Source organism: Narcine bancroftii, chromosome 3 (assembly GCF_036971445.1).
Source record: "Narcine bancroftii isolate sNarBan1 chromosome 3, sNarBan1.hap1, whole genome shotgun sequence".
In the NCBI taxonomy this organism is placed as follows: domain Eukaryota; kingdom Metazoa; phylum Chordata; class Chondrichthyes; order Torpediniformes; family Narcinidae; genus Narcine; species Narcine bancroftii.
Window position 1 is genome coordinate 260,042,603 of NC_091471.1, and position 20,322 is coordinate 260,062,924.

Sequence of the window (20,322 nt, forward strand, 5' to 3'; positions counted from 1 at the left end):
TGCGGGGCACCGGTTGTTGTCACCTCAATCTGTGCTCCCGGCAAAACTGAACCCGACTCTTGATCCCGGCCATTCCCTTCCCTTCCCTTCCCTTTGGAGAACTGTATTGAAAACGATTTCAGGAACTTTTACTTCAGAACTGCTTTTATAAATCGATGTAATTCTCTGGTCTAAATGTTCTTATTTACAAAAGGCAGTCAAGGATTTGAAGTTTGTAATGATAAGAATGGGCTGAGGTGTGGGTTTAAGTTGTTCCAAGTCATCTCTCAGAAAGGGAAACATTTTCTGGACATTTCAAAATAAACTTCATTCACAATTTAAAAAAAAGTGCAGACTGATGATGCTGGAAAACTGGAGAAACAGACAAACTGCTGGAGGAACTTTGTGAGACAGGCAGCATCATGGAAGACGGAAGATAGTTGAGGTTTCCACCCGAGTTCCTTTAGCAGCTCAGGTGTTCTCCCTAGATACAATAGCTACTTTCAGGTGGCCAGAATACCCCAAAGTAAAGCCACCTAAAATACCCGAATGCAGTTGTCGGAAGGCCCACCTGAAAGCAGAGAACTCTGAACCGAGGAGCACTTACCAAACCCTCCTCGGGTAGGTGTATTCTCCACTTCCAAGCGCTCCTAGACACCTGAAAGCGGACAGGACTACGGCCACAGTCGACAAGAGCCGCATTAGCTCCACGGCGCCTCTCCCTGCTGCAGACCTTTCAGAAGCCAGAACTGCGCCTTCAGCACTGCCACCTGAATGTCGCTTCGCACACACCCGCAGCCAGCTCCGGAGCCACATTCACCCAGCTCTTCCACTTGAAACTGTTGAATGCAAGGCCTTTTCACATCTGTCGCGTCATATTCATATAAATTCACACACAAGAAGATAGTCTTTTCATATTTATCAGCAACAATGATGAGAAGGGGGAAATCTTGTGAAGTGGTGCGAGAGGAACAACCAGAGTCTCAATGTGGACAATATGAAGAAGATGACTGTGAACTTCAGGAGGATCAGGAATGACCACCATCCACCACATATCAACAACTTTGTAGAGAACTCCAAGGAACTTAACTAGTGACCTATCATGGACACATATCTCCTTGTTTGTCAGGAAGGCACAACAGCGACTGCACTTCCTGAGAAGACTGAAGCGGACAGCAAGGCTACCGGCCGCCATCATGACAACCTTCTACAGGAGCTTTATGGAGAGCGTCCTGGCCGGCTGCATCACAGTGTGGTACAGGATTTGCTGCAGAGAAATGGATCGAAAGTCAATCCACATGATCATAAGAATGGCAGAGGATCACTGGAGTCTCCCTTACCCCCATCGACGTGATCCACTGACATCATTGTCTGAAGAGCACACACAAAATTAGAGAGGACCCCTTCCACCCTGCACACAGCATCTTTTAGCTGCTCCCGTTGAGAAAGAGATCCAGGAGTATCAGAGCCAGCACCACCAGGCTAAGGATCAGCTTCTTCCCAAGGGCAGTGAGAATGCTGAACAACCAAAGGAACTACTCACACTAACCATCTCATATTTGTGACAAAAACATTTATATATTTCTTTGCACTGATGAAATACTTGTCCTTCATATGTATTAGAGATTTCTTTAGGCAGTCCTTGTACCTTTTCTTTGGTGCACCTCTGTCACGGTGGCCAGTGGAGAGCTCGCCATATAACACGATCTTGGGAAGGCGATGGTCCTCCATTCTGGAGACGTGACCCATCCAGCGCAGCTGGATCTTCAGCAGCGTGGACTCGATGCTGTCGACCTCTGCCATCTCGAGTACTTCGACGTTAGGAATGAAAGCGCTCCAATGGATGTTGAGGATGGAGCGGAGACAACGCTGGTGGAAGCGTTCTAGGAGCCGTAGGTGATGCCGGTAGAGGACCCATGATTCGGAGCCGAACAGGAGTGTGGGTATGACAACGGCTCTGTATACGCTTATCTTTGTGAGGTTTTTCAGTTGGTTGTTTTTCCAGACTCTTTTGTGTAGTCTTCCAAAGGCACTATTTGCCTTGGCGAGTCTGTTGTCTATCTCATTGTCGATCCTTGCATCTGATGAAATGGTGCAGCCGAGATAGGTAAACTGGTTGACCGTTTTGAGTTTTGTGTGCCCGATGGAGATGTGGGGGGGCTGGTAGTCATAGTGGGGAGCTGGCTGATGGAGGACCTCAGTTTTCTTCAGGCTGACTTCCAGGCCAAACATTTTGGCAGTTTCCGCAAAGCAGGACGTCAAGCGCTGAAGAGCTGGCTCTGAATGGGCAACTAAAGCGGCATCGTCTGCAAAGAGTAGTTCACGGACAAGTTTCTCTTGTGTCTTGGTGTGAGCTTGCAGGCGCCTCAGATTGAAGAGACTGCCATCCGTGCGGTACCGGATGTAAACAGCGTCTTCATTTTTGGGGTCTTTCATGGCTTGGTTCAGCATTGACCACCGCCAGTGGGCTGATAACGCCTCAAACCGTGCATCTTGGCGCCTCACAGTTTGGCGGGCAGCAACCTCCTTTGAAGAAGACCGCAGAGCCCACCTCACTGACAAAAGGCAAAGGAGGAAAAACCCAACCCCAACCAACCAATTTTCCCCTGCAACCGCTGCAACCATGTCTGCCTGTCCCGCATCAGACTTGTCAGCCACAAACGAGCCTGCAGCTGACGTGGACTTTTTACCCCCTCCATAAATCTTCGTCCGCGAAGCCAAGCCAAAGATATGTATTAGTTGTCTGCATATTGTTTTCTGGTTGTTTTGCACCGAGAACCAGAGAACGCTGTTTCATCGGGTTCTACTTGTACAATCAGATGGCGATAAACGACCTAATGTTTTTTTTTACATCCTTTTATTGTATTGTGTAACATTAGCTGCTTCCAAATGGGAAGTGACTTGACCTCCTGGCAATAGAGGAGTGTGCTATTGGCGTTATCACCTTATGGCTGAGATGTCATTTGAAGGCCTGAAGTGTCTGCCTTGCCAGGTAGTAATAAAAGATCTCTTAACACTTGAAAAAAAAAATCCGGAAATGTTTGTCTCATTTTATCTCTGACCCCCAACATCACTTTTACAGATTTTGTCACAAGACTTTTTGTTGCAGGCAAATTGGATGTTGTATTTTTAACAGTGAAATGCAAAACCTGCAGCTGCTTGAATGTGGAGCAGATAATACAGATCAGGCAGCATTCTTGGGTCAGTCAATGGAGAACTTCTACATCTCTCCCTTTGGTTCCATCCAGGGCCATAAATAATCCTTTGAGGCAAGGCAGAGTTTCACATACACCCCATCAAATCCTATCTACTGTGCCCTCAATGTGGCCTCCTCTGCACCGTTGAGGCAAAACGCAGATTGGAAGGCCTCTTTTTACAAGCACCTGTGTTCTGTCTGCAGTGGCCTGCTGGAACTCCCAGTTGTCAGGCATTTCAATTCCTCTCATAATTGCCACGTGAACCTGCATATCCCTCCCTCCCTCCCCCAATCAACGTGATCTGCAGGATCATTGCCCAAAGAGAGCACGCAAAATCATTGAAGACCCCTTCGGCCCCAACACACAGTTTCTGTCAGGGAAGAGATACAGGAGTATCAGAGCCAGCACCATCTAGCTGAGGAACAGCTTCTTCTCATGGGCAGTGAGAATACTGAATGATCAAAGGAACTAGTCACATTAACCATTCAAGAATCTCATATGTACAAAACTATTTAATTATTTGTATATATTAAATACTTGTCCTGCATATGTATTATTTGTCCGTATGTGTGTTATGTCTGGCTGTATGTCTGCATGTTTTGTTCAGAGGACTGGAGAACACGGTTTTGTTGGGTTGCACTTGTGGAATTAGATGATAATAAACTTGACTGATGTCCTTGGCAAGAGTAAAGCCAAACATAAACTTAAGGAACAGTATTATATTATCCTGACTGGGTAGCCTAAAATCCAAATGACACAAACATCAAATTTTCCAGCTTCAGGTTCATTCCACACGCAAATTCCGTTCTGTCTGTCATTTACCTGTCCCTTCACTCACTTTTCTTTCAATATTCCATCACCACTGGTCTCTTCTCACTTTCTCTCCACCTTCACTTGTCCAGTGACCTCTTGGGCCCTCCCCAGCCCTTCTCCCAACAACACTCACTCACCTTTTACGCTTAACATCTCCTCTGCCCATCCTAATCTTGAGGAAATGTCCCAATCTGAAACGATGTCCATTCCTCTCCATGGATGGCTGCCTGTCCTGTTGGCTCCCTCCAATTTGTTCCAGATTCCAACATCTACAGTTCCTTTCATCTCCCTTCTAATCCTTCCAGCACTTAGTTACAAAGCCTTGTTGTTGTCCACATGCTGGGTGAGTGGTTGCTGACTATTTATTCTGTCTTTGTGTGCAATATTTGTGTGTTTTGTGGACAAGACAATAAATTTAATGGAAACTTGTCTCAGTCCTTCATAAGTTTATGTAACTCAATTTAATCTCCCCTCTGTTTCAAACAACACCGTGGATCCAATTTTTTCTGCTGGCTAAAATTTTCTCGAACTTGGAACATTTTGGAAAATTTCCTCAGCACTTTCTCTAGGCTCTCCACATCTCTTTGTAATCTGACCAAAACTGTAAGCTCTATTCCAGCTCTGGTCTAACTGGAGCATCCCTCCCTGCTCTTACATTTTAATCCTGTGATTAATAAAGGAAAGCATTTTGCAAATAATTTTATTGGTCAATGTGGCTACTTTCAAGTCTCTATGGTAGTGGTTCTCAACCTTTTTCTTTCCACTCACGTACCACTTCAAGTAATCTCTCTGCCATTGGTGCTCTATGATTAGTAAGGGATTGCTTAAGGTGGGATGTGAGTAGGAAGGGAAGGTTGAGAATCACTGCTCCAGGCCCAATTGTTACTGAGATATTCTGCTTGAGAAAAATTGTTATTGGGCCATTTCCTTTGGAGTTTTGAGACTGTGCACATAACGAGTCAATTAGGGATGATTAAAACAGTGGTTTTCAAACTTATTCTTGCCACTCACATCCCACTGTAAGCAATCCCTTCCTAATCACAGAGCACCTCTGGCATAGGGAATACTTAAAGTGGAATGTGAGTGGCAAGAAAAAGGTTGAGAACCACTGCCAGCATTTAGTATTCTTTCTTATATTTAATATTTCCTTGTCCCGATGCTTAACATCACACTACTCTGGATGGAGTTCCAGTTTCCACTTCTATGCCCATCAGTTTTTCTTCTGCAGCCTTGAGCTTTCTTCCTGTCAATCACAAGATTAATTTTTGCATCTGAAAATTGCTTCATCATGCCATCTACATTTAAGTATGAATCATTAATATAAAAAAGAATCAGAATTTATTGTCACGAACAATCACAAAATTCATTGTTTTGCGGTATCATCAGGAGTGTAAGCTTTTAAACAAACTACCTTACAAAATAAATGGTGCAAGAACTAGAAAAAGTAAGGTCGTGTCTTTGGTTCATTGCTTATTCAGAATCTGATGGCAGAGGCGAAGAAGCTTGTCCTTGTGCTGATGAGTGCTCGTCTTCAGGCTCTTGAACCACCCGATAATAGAAGTGAAGAGGGTATGGTCAGGGTCCTTGAAGATAGAGGCTGCCTTCTTAAGACAATGCTTCTTACACATGTCCTTGATGGAGTGAATCAAGAGAGTGAATCGTGAATCCTGGGAAACCTCGCCTTGCGCTGGTTGCAAAACCCTGTTCCTGCCACTGAACCTATTTTGGATCGAATTTGCCCCACTCTCTTAGTTCCCATGGGCTTTTACTAATTTTACACAGCCCATTTTCTAAAAATCCACGTTATGCACATCAATTGCTCTACCCTCAACACTCCTCACCTCCTCAAAAGTCCATTTTCCCAGAAGGAGGGCCAGAAATATCCATAGGAAGTAAAGGGTAACCAACGTTTGGGGCCTGGGCCCTTCGTCAAGGTTGACGTCATGCCTTGACTTAGGCCTGAAACATTGGTTATCCTTTACTTCCAAAAGAGGCTGCGTTACCTGTTGAGTTTCTCCAGCAAGTGTGTGTATTGCACTATAATCACAATGGCTGCAGAATTTCTTGTTTAGTTCCAGAAATATTCTTACCCATTTTCTCATGTCACCGGTGACTTTGTAGCTCAAGACACAGAAAAGCTGGAGAAACTCAGCGAGTCTCACAGCGTCCATAGGAGGTAAATATATATTACCGATGTTTTGGGCCTGACCCCTTCCTCAAGATATGAGTAAAATAAGAGACAAGTGTCTGAATTAAAGGCTGGGGAAAGAAAGGGAGAAGAATGGGAGGGGGAGAACAGACCAACAGCCAACAGACCAACTGGACATGAAAAAAGTCTGAATTAAAGGCTGGAGACATATTTGTCCATGTACTTCCAGACTGAGACCACAGCAAATTGGAGGAACACTTCATCTTCCATCTTTGCACCATCTTTTCCCTCTATCTCAATTCACAGAGCCAAAATCAATTCTCACCTCTCCTCTTATCATAGCCAATTAACACCTTTTCTCTGTTGGTCGGGACTCCTCCCCCTCCCGTTCTTCCCTCTCCTTCTTTCCCCGGCCTTTAATTCAGACACTTCTTTTATCACTTATACCATGAGGAAGGGCTCAGGCCTTCCCCCAGCATTTGTGTTTTGACTACAGACACAGTGCTTGCAGACTTTCGAGTTTCACGCCTTGTAGCTCCAACCTTGCTGGGACACAGCAGACAGTCGTAGTGTGATCGGAGCACTCTGCAGGGATGGAATGGTTTGAGGTTGTGCAAGAGGACTGGCTCCTCCCTGCTCCATGAGCAAGTCTTGTCAGACCTAATGGAACCCTCAGCCAGCATCAGATTGTCAGTCACGCACAGGCTTATTGTTCTAGTCAGGCATGTGCGCTGAAGGACCGTAACGCAGAACGCCTTCTAAACTTAACCTTTATTTCAAAGGTCAAAGAATCTGAATCACAAAGCTTAATTTACAATAATTAAGATAAATGTCACCAGTCTCAGGCAATCTCCCTCTGTCCCTTATGGAATCCCCTCGTACTGAGAGAACCTGAGGCCTTACCGTCTGCCCACCCACAAAATCACGCCCACTCAAAGAAATGTTCTGCATCTTTCATGCAAGAGGGAGTATCTAGTAAAGCAGAGACCCCCCCCCCAGTTATCTCTCTTTCCCCCCCCCCCCTCCATGAAGTATCTTTGTAGTTCCAAGTAAATGTCAAGATGCTCACTGCTACACACACTTGGGACAAATCAGAAGCAGGGGGCGAATCTGCAAATTATTTTCCAAAACCATTTCACATTCACAAGAGAACTATAGCATTGCAGGGTCAAGGCCCCTCTGCTGACCCTCACACAGGATTCAGTCCCAGATGATTGCTACCAGGTCATAGGTCCAGATTCCCACTCCTCCTATTTTTACCACCCTCCAAATCCCAACAGCGTTAGCTTCCCAGCCACACAGATCCCCAAGAGCAGTGGCAGGATTGCAGGTGCTGTGTAAAAATCTTTCACGTCATCAACAGCAGGCACTGCAAGTTATAGCCAATGCGTCCACTTCAGGCTCCCCTTCCACATTCCCTATCTCCCTCTGCTTCCTAGTTGACCACTGCTTCCCACCTTCCCAGCTGACCCTGCTCCCTCCTTCCTTCCTATTTCCCCATCATGTCTTGTTCACCCTCGTTGCCCTATTTGTCGGATGCAAATGTGTATGTGGGGGGGGGGGGTGCAGTGGTGAGTCAATGTCATAGTCCAGTGCGCATATATTTACACAAAGCACGATATATGTAATCCCTGTCCCTTTTATCCACCATGAGCTGATTGTGTGCAAGGCAGCTTCAGCCCACACATGATCCTGTTTTTCACTGAGTCCTTCATTTGTCAATTGATGGCGAGTTGTACAACGTAACAATCAGCTTAGAGTTCTATTGATTCCCATTGCCAGCTCTCCAATGGTTCTCTGTCTGCAGCGAACAACACGCCCAGTGAAGCAGCAGGGGCACAGGGTTGTGAGGGAGCACACTGTACAGAGCAGAAATCTTTGCCTGCAACTATATTCAACATGTAGCCCAGCTGTACAGTCATTTACAACAGACCCAAGTGTCCTGAAGAGAAAAAAAGTCCCAATCCTGCAGAATTCAGGGTGGCATACTGAGCATCACCTGTGACCAAAAACATGCTCAGTTGCAATGGGGGTACGAGTGATGCTGAAATCATGCACCACAGTAACGGGCCCTTTGGTTCATCATGCCAACCTCTTCTTCCATCCACACTAATCCTATTGCCTGCATTAGGACTTTATGGCATTATGGCTTGTCTAGTTGAGCGCTTGTCTAAATGTCTCTTAAACATGCTATTTGTACCCGGTTCCTCCAACTCCATTAAACTAACGAGGTAGGATTTTTCCCCAAGCTGACTATCGCTAATCAGTTCTTGACTAGAGCAAAACCCGCCCTAGGTATGGGAATATTATCAATACTGATGCCATAATGTTTTCTTTGTTCTCCCCTTTGCAGGAGCCTTCTTCAGCCTATAAGGTTGCTCTCCTCCAACTGCAGCCTCTTGAATCATCACTCAGCCAGGATTAGTCTCTAGGCCCCAAGGGAGTAAAGCACCTTGGGATATTTTACTGTATTAAAGCTTTTAAATAATGTTACGAGCTGTTGGGAATAGCACTAGAAGTTGTCTGCCCACTCCCCATCAAGTTCCTAAATTTTACTGTACTGCTCAAGCTCATTACACTGTACACTCCCTCCAGGGCCCCCTCCTTTCTTCTATTGCCTATTGTTCTTCAGCCTACAAATGTTCACATATGATCTGTTGGGCAGAAAACCCTCTGCTCCCCTAGTTCTGCCTGGTGTCCAATTTTGACCCTTTCTTGTTCCGTAGTCGTTTAGCCAATCAGCCTACAGATGCCTTCGTAACTGTGCGCTGGTGGTGGGAGTCTCTGTGCAATGCCTCAACTGCTCCCAGTGCCATGTATAAATCCATCGCTCACTTCTTTGGCAACTTCTCATGCTCATTATGATTGCTCTTCTTTCGAATATACAGTCAGCAGCTCCGACACTCACAGTGGCCTTGAGTGTGTCCTCTTGATGACTTGTTTCAGACAGACTTCACTCTCAGCTGCAACAATGGGAACTTTACTCTCAAAGTGGTAGTTGATCAAGTGATTGATGCTTTCGAACAGCAGATCCTTTGTTCGTACCTAGAGGGACAAAAAAAGAAGCATTAAATTAAAGCTGAGTGACAAGACAGGGGACAGAAGGAGTATGATCCATTCGATGGGGAAAGGAAAATTTGATATTGTTCTTTGTTTTTGAGCCTGGAAGGGATTGTCACCAATTCAGCCAGAGATATTACATCCTGATCTTTTCCTCAATTCTCTCCATCACCATCGTATCTGTTCCCAAGAAGAGGTCTTCCAACCCAGACCATCAGAGATGTCTTCCCCTTGAGCACCATCAACTCAGCCTTGTCTGCATCTCCTCCATTTCCCGCACATCTACTCTGGCCCCCTCTGCCCCCAGACGCAACAAAAAACAGGCTTCCCCTTGGCCTCACCAGTCACTCCACCAACTTTCACATCTGCAATTTCTGTCACCTACAACATGATCCTACCACCAGACATATCTTCCCCTCTTTGCCTTCCAGAGCGACTGCTCTCTGTGTGTCTTTCTCGTCTACTCATCCCTTCCCACCAATTTCCCCCTTGGCACCTTCCCCTGTGGCCACAGGAAGTACCACTCTTGCGCCCACACCTCCTTCTTCACCACCATTCAAGGCCCCAAACAGTCCTTCCAAGAGAAGTAACACTTCACTTGTGAATCTGTGAGAGTCACCTACTGCATCTGGTGACCGTTGTGGCCCTCTCTACACTTGAGACTGGGTGTTCGCTTCGCTGAGCACCTTCACTCTCTCTGCGTCAGTGATAGGGATCTCCCAGTGGCCAACCATTTTGATACTGCGCCCCACTCCTGCGTTGACATGTCTCTCCATGGCCTTGTGCTCTCAAACCAAGGCCACCTGCAAATTGAAGGAGCAACATCTACCTTTCTACCAGATGGTACTAATATCAACTTCTCTGGTTTCCACAAGGCTATTCCCCATTCTTCTCCCATCCCTCTGTCTTCTTTCCTCCACCTCTCTACCCCCTTCCCCCTCCCCCTGTTGCTGATGTGTCTCCCTCCCTTATCCATCCATTACTTGTGGGACTGCACTCCTCCCCCTGCCCTTAACCCCCATCATTTTATTCAGGCGTCCGCCTACATATTGCTCATGTTTTGATGAAGAGCTCAAGCCTGAAACATTGGTTATGTATCTTTGCTATATAAATTATACTGTTTGACCTACTGAGTTTCTCCACCATTGTATTTACATTCATGACATCTTGAGCCTTGCTTGGTATCAGGTGAAGTAGCAGAAGATGTGTCCCTGCCCTGTCCCACAGACACCGGTTGTAATCCCATTCAGTCACCACAGTAGTTGCTCACCACGCCTTCAGGGTCCACCAGCAGCAGGTGTTTTGCCTGGCCGTTGTGCATCCCAGTAAGGACATACTGTCCAGGATTGGTTAGGCTGTCCCTCACCAGGAAATCTCCATCCTGCATCAGAAGTGCCTCGGCCACTTTCCGACTGATCTTCCCATGGTACCAGGATTCCCGCTTTAACTGCTCCTCCTCTGTGTCCCTACCCAAGCCAGGATTTGGTAATAGGGATCCAGTTCCTTGGCCATTACCTTTTCCGGAATTGGCATCATGCAGCTTCAAGGCATCCTCAAATGGTCCTTTAATAAAAAGATGATATCAGTGAGAAGGCAAGATGTGAGTAAAACACAGTCTCCAGACATTGTGGTTGAAGTAAAAACACTGGGGAAACTCAGCAGGTCAAACAGTGTACTTTATATAGCAAAGATAAAGATATATAACCAGTTTCAGCCCTGTAATGGAAGATTTAAAGTTTTTTACTTTTGCAGCTGCAAAGCTGAGAACCTGCTTGTTTTTTAGAATTCAGCAGACATAATCCAATTTACACCATGGGGCCCAGGATGCAGTTGATCAGAAGACATTATCTAATTTACACTATGGGGCCCAGGGATGCATATGAATCAGTAGACATTTATCCAACTTCCACCATGAGGCCCAGATGCAGTTTTCTTTTGTTGGTCGCAGACTGTCAGGAGACCTTGAAGATAATTAAATCATTTGTTCAAAGAGATAAGATCTGAAGTAAACAACTTTTGGATAATATAAGCCATGGTCCCACTGCTGAAGTTTGAGACTCTCCAAGAGGTGGCAACATCTCTCAGCAAGAAGAACTTCAAGAGTCCAGTTAACGTCCGGGTTGAGGGAGGTGGAGAAGCTGTTACTGGCGCCCGACAACCTACTACAAATGTGCAGTCATTGCCTCGCTTCACTAGTTGGAACCAGTCCAAGCATTGATAAGTATAATTGGGAAGGGCTTACATATTGTAGTGTGAATTCAGCTTTAGATTTAGTAATAAAGCCTTGTATAAACTGAACTGCTCTCGGTGTGTGTGTCTATTATCTTTCAGTTGCTCAAACACTGTGACCAATCTAAAACGATCAAATTGAGAGGTATAAGTTTACCCAAGACAAGCCCTTATGAAGGTGTGAGCAAAATGTAGGCCGGTGCCCAAAGTTCAGACACCTGCCAACATTTTGCTCATACCTTGATGAACGGCTCAAGCCCAAAATGTTGATTATATATATTTATCTTTGCAATCTGAGGCGCCTGAAAGCTCACACCAAGACACAAGAGAAACTTGTCCGTGAACTACTCTTTGCAGACGATGCCGCTTTAGTTGCCCATTCAGAGCCAGTTCTCCAGCGCTTGACGTCCTGTTTTGCGGAAACTGCCAAAATGTTTGGCCTGGAAGTCAGCCTGAAGAAAACTGAGGTCCTCCAGCTCCCCACTATGACTAGCAGCCCCCCCACATCTCCATCGGGCACACAGAACTCAAAACGGTCAACCAGTTTACCTACCTCGGCTGCACCATTTCATCTGATGCAAGGATTGACAAAGAGATAGACAACAGACTCGCCAAGGCAAATAGCGCCTTTGGAAGACTACACTAAAGAGTCTGGAAAACAACCACCTGAAGAAACACTCAAAGATCAGCGTGTACAGAGCCATTGTCATACCCACGCTCCTGTTTGGCTCCGAATCATGGGTCCTCTACCGGCATCACCTATGGCTCCTAGAACGCTTCCATCAGCGCTGTCTCCGCTCCATCCTCAACATTCATTGGAATGACTTCATCACCAACGTCGAAGTACTCGAGCTGGCAGAGCCCGCAAGCATCGGATCCATGCTGCTGAAGACCCAACTGCGCTGGGTGGGTCACGTCTCCAGAATGGAGGACCATCGCCTTCCCAAGATCGTGTTATATGGCGAGCTCTCCACTGGCCACCAAGACAGAGGTGCACCAAGGACTGCCTAAAGAAATCTCTTGGTGCCTGCCACATTGACCACCGCCAGTGGGCTGATATCGCCTCCAATCGTGCATCTTGGCGCCTCACAGTTTGGTGGGCAGTAACCTCCTTTGAAGAAGACTGAAGAGCCCACCTCACTGACAAAAGACAAAGGAGGAAAAACCCAACACCCAACCCCAACCAACCAATTTTCCCTTGCAACCGCTGTAATCGTGCCTGCCTGTCCCGCATCGGACTTGTCAGTCACCAACGAGCCTGGAGCTGACATGGACATTACCCCTCCATAAATCTTCGTCCGCGAAGCCAAGCCAAAGAAAGAATAAAGTACACTGTTTGACCTACTCAGTTTATCCAGCATTGTATTTTTACAGAAGGCAAGATGTGACTGGCTGCTTTCAATAGGCCATGGAACATTGCACATGGAGCCCCTTGGGTCTCCTAGACCAGAATGTCTGCATCCTAGTGTTGAAAGACAGTGGATGCAGAAGTATTTGGTGGATTAGCTTTAATCTACAACATATCCTTTATTCTGGAGAGGTCCCAGAGAATACGAAACTCAAAAGTAACCAAACTTTTCCAGAAAGGTTGGAGACAGAGATCAGGAAACAATTTGCCAACTATCCCAAAATCTGTGATTGGGAAAATGTTGGAATCTTATTACATGAAGGAATGGCATAATATTTGGAAGTTCATCGGACAATCAAGCAGAGTCTGTAGGAAGACCATGCTTGACAAATTCATCAGGGATCTCTTGGGATAATGTCATGTATTTGGATTTCCAGAAGGCATTCATTAAAGTGTTGCATAAAAAGCAAGAAGATAGTGCATGGAATTGGAGCTCTGGAACACCTCTACAACAGCAACTCATACATACGCCCGCTCTTCATTGACTATTCAACACCATTATTCAACAAGCTCCAAACCCTGGGCCTCTGCAATTGGATCCTCGACTTCCTCATTGGAAGACCACAGTAAGTGCAAAATGAAAACAACGTTACCTCCTCAGTGACTATCAGCACAGGTGCATCTCATGGATGAGTGCTTTGCTCACTGCTCTACTCACCATAAGTTATACACACATTACTGTGTGACCAGGCACAATTTCAATGGTATCTACAAATTTGCCGATGACACCACAGTTGTCGGCAGAATCACAACCAGCAATGAGGAAGGGTACAGGAAGGAGAGAGATTAGCTCATTGAGTGGTGTCACACCAACAACCTTGCACTCAACGTCAGCAAAACCAAGGAGATAATTGTGGACTTCAGGAGGAAGTCAGGAGAACATGAACCAGTCCTTATCAAGGGCTCAGTAGTGGAGAGGGTCAAGAACAGCAAATTCCTGGGTGTCAACATCTCTGAGGATCTGTCCTGGAGCCTCCACGATGCAACCACGAAGAAGGCTCACCAATGGCTACACTTTGTGAGGTGTTTGAGGAGATTAGGTTTGTCACCAAAAAAACTTCTACAGGTGTATCATGAAGAGCCTTCTGGCTGGTTGCATCACTATCTGGTATGAAGGTGCCAACATTCAGGACAAGAAAAAAACTCCAGAGGGTTGTTCATTTGGCCTGCGACATCACAGGCACCAGACTTCGCCCCATTGAGGGCATCTACAGAAAGCAGGCTCTGTCCTTAAAGATCCCCACCACCTTTTCATTCTGTACAGGAGCCTGAAGATGAGAAGTCATTGGCACGGAGACAGCTTCTTCCCCACTGCCCTCAGATTCCTGAATGATCAATGAACCAAAGACACTGCCTCACTTGGACTTTGTGTCCACTATTTTTATAAGATGGTTTATATAAATGTTCACACTGTGACGCTGCCACTAAACAATGAATTTCATGACCTGTTCATGATAATACATTCTGATTCTGGCTAAGCGACTGGCTAACTAATAGAGAGCAAAGGTAATTTGGCAATTATTAATTGTATGTCACAGGAATCAAATGCTAGAGCCTCAACTATTTCATGTTATTATTTTATTTCCTTACAGATGCAGATGAGCTATTCGGCCCATTGAGTACATGTCACTTTACATTCCTGCACACAGAACTCAAAACGGTCAACCAGTTTACCTACCTCAGCTGCACCATTTCATCTGATGCAAGGATTGACAAAGAGATAGACAACAGACTCACCAAGGCAAATAGCGCCTTTGGAAGACTACACAAAAGAGTCTGGAAAAACAACCACCTGAAGAAACACACAAAGATCAAAACACACAAAGATCAGCGTGTACAGAGGCATTGTCATACCCACGCTCCTGTTCGGCTCTGAATCATGGGTCCTCTACTGGCATCACCTACAGCTCCTAGAACGCTTCCATCAGCGCTGGAATGACTTCATCACTATCATCAAAGTACTCGAGCTGGCAGAGCCCGCAAGCATCGAATCCACGCTGCTGAAGACCCAACTGCGCTGGGTGGGTCACATCTCCAGAATGGAGGACCATCGCCTTCCCAAGATCGTGTTATATGGCGAGGTCTCCACTGGCCACCGAGACAGAGGTGCACCAAAGAAGAGGTACAAGGACTGCTTAAAGAAATCTCTTGGTGCCTGCCACATTGACCACCGCCAGTGGGCTGATATCGCCTCCAACCGCGCATCTTGGCGCCTCACAGTTCGGCAGGCAGCAACCTCCTTTGAAGAAGACCGCAGAGCCCACTTCACTGACAAAAGACAAAGGAGGAAAAATCCAACACCCAACCCCAACCAACCAATTTTCCCTTGCAACCGCTGCAACCGTGCCTGCCTGTTCCGCATCGGACTTGTCAGTCACCAACGAGCCTGCAGCAGACGTGGACATACCGCTCCATAAATATTCGTCCGTGAAGCCAAGCCAAAGAAGAAAGATATATCCTCCTAACACACATGGATTAACACTCTGGTGATTTGAGGGACAATTGCCTTCTCCTGGTTCTTATGACTTTTGAGATCTTTACATACATAAACAACTGTAAAACATCCCGCCAAGACAGGTCACTAAGGAAATATCAAACAAAATCTGATGTCAAGCTACATTAGGATGCTTTCTTAAAAAGGTATTAAGGTGCATGTGGCGCGCTGAGGTAGCAGTAAGCAAGCACAAAACTCAAAAGACTGTACAAAGGCTTTTTTCAGGTAAATGTCTGAACACCAGTTGGTGGCTCCCGTGTGAGTGGCTCAGGAGGGGCCGGCTCAAGGGTATATTCGGGTCGGCTGATTGCAGCCGGCCAGGTGGAGTAAACTTTTAGGTGGTCTTCCTGCAGGTACAGAGATCGCCCCCTGCAGTCGGCTAGTAATTTCCAGAGTTTAATGTAGATGGAGGCATAGCCATCAGTGGTGAACGTGCACCAAGTCAAGGTTAACAGACCAGATTAATCAGAGAGAGTTGAAGGGTAGAGTTGAAGAGTTGACAGAAATAAGAGAAGATGCTACTTCCAAATTCCTCCTCCAAATGTGCAGTGTTCTCCTCAGTTCTGTCCCTCCAATGGTGAACAGCTCTCCCAGCACTGTACTAGGGCATTGGCTATTATCCTGAGGCCAGTAATTCAGCAAAATGCTGATCCGGGTCGGTATTGGGAGGGGTGGGGGGGGAGCTAAAAATAATTAACTGATCAGAGAGGGAGTGGATCATACTTGATGGTTTGAAGAAGATTTAAGACCATAAGACATAAGCACAGAAATAATCTATCCAGCCCCTCGAGTCAGCCCCGCCATTCAATTATGAGGTGATCCATTTTCCCCACTCAGTCCCACTGCCCGACCTTCTCCTGATAATCTTTGGTCCTCTGGCTAAACAAGAACCCATCAAAATATACCCAATGACCCAGCCCCCACGACCGTCTGTGGGAACAAATTCCACAGATTTAAAACTGGCTGAAGAAATTCCTACGCTCCCCTGTTTTAAGTGGACGCCCTTCAATCCTACGCACCCCTGTTTTAAGTGGACACCCTTCAATCCTGAACTTGTGCCCTCTTGACCTAGACTCTCCCACCATGGGAATCAATTTTTCTACACCTATTCTGTCCATGCCTTTCAACATGCAAAATGTTTCAATGAGATCACCCCTCATTCTCCTCAATTCCAACAAATACAGGCCAAGAGCTGTCAAATGCTCCTCACATGTTAAGCCTTTCATTCCTGGAATAATCCTACTGAACCTCCTTTGAACCCTCTCCAACATCAGCACATATATCTGAATATTTGTTGAAATGGCTTCAGGCTTTGATTCTGGGTTACTCCTGTACTAATTTCAGACATACTTACTCATATCAAAGGCATCTTTCTCAGGGCTGATGGCCGTGTCGCCTGATATTCCATTCATCCATTGATGGGCATCAAGAGTCTGGGTATTCACGTACATATGCTCTTCACACAAGTCTTTCCGAAAGGGCCAAAGGTAACCATCACTCGACACACCTAGAGTTCATAATACCAAGAGTGCTAACAGTGAGCAGTTGGATAGTCGGAGGATGTGCATCAGCATCTGGAAAAGCTGATTTTTCTGTTTCGGATTTAAATCAAAATACATTTTCCAAATTTGTACCAAGGACTCAGCGCTGCTAGCTCAAGCCATTATCAGCCACCCAGACCTTGCCATCTGCAGCAGTACCAGGACGACTTCCAGTTTTCCAGAGCAGCCAAGGATTTTACAGTTTGCCTCAGGCTCCCGGGTGCAGGAGTAAAGTCACCCTGGCCATCAGTGAGGGTGGGGGCACTCTGCATCGAAACTTCCCACCAGCACAAAAGGGAGTCCCAGCATTTAATCCTTCAACCAATTAAATCTAAGCCTATAGTTCCCAGTTTCTGACTCCTCTGCTATCAGGAAAAAGCTAATACTCCTCATCCTGTTGGGCTTTTTGTTACTTTATGCACCTCAACTAAATCTCCCCTCAGCTTCCTCTATTGCAACCGGCATCATTCTCATGCCCTCGCAACACCTTCATAAATCTCCCCATGTCTGCACTCTCTATTGCTATTAGAGATGGAGAATGGGATATGATGCCTGAAGGAAATTCCTTCCAATGTAACAATTCAGTTGTGCCACCAGAACAGTCGCCCCACCTCAGGAATCTGTCAAAGATTTTGCGAATGGAATGTGCTGACCTGCCACAAAGAGTTTTGCATCTTCGTTGAGACTGTCCATGTTCTGTGACATGTGGCTGTTTGCCCTCTGCAACGAAGCACTGACCTGGAAATGAGAGGAGAGGACTGTGAAAAAAATGATTTGCAGGAGAAACTACCCCATGAAATCTTAATGAAGAGAGCTGGCAGCAGGAGCTCAGACCAACCCCTGGCCTCAGGAATCTATATCAGAAATGCGTCACAACCTTGAATCAACAAAGACTATCATCCAACATAGAATCTGGAAATATTACATCACATAAGGAGATCCTTGCCCCTAGCTCTTGGTCCATGATCCTGTAGGTTATGAATGCCCATTCTGGGACGTACTTAAAGTACCTGCCTCCAACCTCCTTTCCGGAAAATCCCATCACTTTTGAATGAATCCACCCCCTCCCCCCCACCCATCAGTTGCTGATGTCTCCGCAAAAAGAAATAGTTTCTTTCTGTTTACCCCCTTTTCCTCCCAACTGTTATAATCTTCTTTTAAAATTTCCCTCAGTCTCCTTTATTTGAAAGAAAACAAACCCAGCCAAGACAATCATTATAAATCTCCAGTCCTGACAACATCCCCCTAAATCTCCACCTGAGCCTCCCTGATGCCTCTTTGTGTAATGAGGTGACCAAAACTGGACATGGTTTTCTAATACTAGATAAACTAGCATTTTGTAGCATGGCCTTCCTAGCCTTGAGTTTTACACCATTGGCAATAAGGGCGAGAATTTTGTCAGGCTTATTATCTTCTCTTTGCTGAGGTGTTACCTCACATACCATGAACTGATGGTCTACTCAGAGATACAATTAAAAAAAACTGGCAAAATCAAAATCCACCCCAGCAAAAAATCATATAATTTTCCATTCAAATATTTTGTATGCTATTACTGTATTATGATGAATACTTTCCAATTTAAGTGCGCTCCTTCAATCAGATTGTCTTGGTCTCATGTCTGAATGTGTTGCAAGATAATCAATAAGGATTGTAAGCTGTGATTAGTCAATAGCTCCAAGATGATTCGGTCATTTCACAATTATAGCAGTTGTGAACTAACTAAATTGAACTTAGCCTTTTCCCTGTTTGGTGATATCTATCTTATATAACATTCCCAAGATGTTATTTTAAAGGCAGTGTGTCAAATCTGAAGCAATGGTTCATTCAGTATGTATAGGATGTAATGAAACAATATCCAACATGTTCCGTAGCAGAGAGGCAATCTACTCCACCAGAACGCAATCCAGAATCACCAATACTGAACCAGATCGCTGCTGAAACAAAAATCTATTCCTTATTAACTGAGGAGGTAGCTGAGACCCATGTGGGTGGGCCTGGAGTCACAAGTCCCGAGCGCTAACTGCTACGCCAACCGTGCCGCCCAAATACTGCGGTTAACAGTAGCACGGAGTAACTGACTTCAATGATATGACTTTAGGCCTTATAATACAATGGATTTAAATTCAGCAAGCGACATAAAAAGCATTGTGTGGTTGTGATAGTACAGATTCTATCACCAATGTGTATATATACAGATTGTAGTGTAGGATGACTGTGATTGGCTGAGAGTGTAGCCACACCTACTGGCAGGTCATAAAGGATTGCTCCTAGCCAGACCAGGTCATTCTGGACTGGTCGACCTACATGTGATACGTTCCAGTCTTCTAGTTAATAAAAGCCTTGGTTTGGATCAATAAGCCTTTGATTCTTTCGATGCGCTCCACAGTGATCAATTATGACCTTAGGATTCCTGGGCATGGACATGGCAGACCTGTTGTTCCTATCAGACTGTGCTTATTGGACCTCAGCATCTTTATTAGTGGTCACCCTAGTGGTCCTAAGGACAATCAATCTGTACAGAACGCACAGAATCCAGCACCATTAATCTGGGTATTTTGATAAGGGGAGGGAACATCATTACTGAAGTCGAAGTGTCGGTTGGTTGGTAGTCATCTCCTCATGGCTAGCTCAATGCACAAAAATGGCCTAATCTAGCTCATCACTGTGAGCATTCAGGTTTTGAAGAACAAACTGCTGACAGATTCATAGGTCTCGGAGAGACTCCCAGAACATTCTCTCAGAGGATGAGACAACAAAAACTGAGAGAGCCCAGAATGCTCATTCATTCTGGAAAAACTATAAAGATCTAGCTGTTCATTCAGAACTAGTTATTCTCATCCATGAGCAAAAGTGGAAGAGCAATTGATGAAACATCTCACCTTTAACTGTGTTCTAAAAGATTCTGACCAAGTCACCATGTTTGACTGAAGTCTGTTCTGAGTCTGATGACCTATACCTGGGGAAATGTCTTTGCTGGATATCTTTGACCTCAAGTTAATGCATACAATATTCCTCAGGGCCTCAAGGAAAAGGAGTAATGGATCTTTTTAGATTGTTCCTGAGCAGAATACCAAGCTCTTTGGCAAAGTGTATTATCACCAAAACTTTCAACCAAGTACCAACATCTTGTTTGGAAAGTGGTGAGAGAAGAGTTTCAGCCCCATCATTGTTTCTGAAGCTCCACAGGCTTCACAGGCTCCACAGGGATACTGCAACAAACACCAACTCTACACAGGTGGATGAGGTTGTAAAGAGAGCTTTAGGCACATTGGCCTTCATAAATCAAAGAAATGAGCACGAGAGTCGGGATGTTAAGGTAAAGTTGTGTAAGACATTGGTGAGGCCAAATTTGGAGTATTGAGTGCAGTGTTGGTCACCTAAATACAGGAAAGATATCAATAAGATTGAAAGAGTGCAGAAAAGATTTACTAGGATGTTGGCAGGACTTCAAG

At 45.4% G+C, this 20,322-nt stretch overlaps 1 protein-coding gene across 1 annotated transcript in view; it reads right to left on the minus strand.

Annotated features, from left to right (window-relative positions):
* Positions 1–5,337: 5,337 nt before the first annotated feature.
* LOC138758607 (SHC-transforming protein 2-like) overlaps positions 5,338–20,322 on the minus strand; it is a 33,197-nt gene continuing 18,212 nt past the window's right edge. Inside the window, 5 exon segments of the mRNA XM_069927813.1 lie at positions 5,338–5,620; positions 9,047–9,183; positions 10,469–10,761; positions 16,684–16,836; positions 17,524–17,608. Coding sequence (XP_069783914.1) covers positions 5,521–5,620; positions 9,047–9,183; positions 10,469–10,761; positions 16,684–16,836; positions 17,524–17,608 — 768 coding nt within the window. The 3' untranslated portion in view covers positions 5,338–5,520.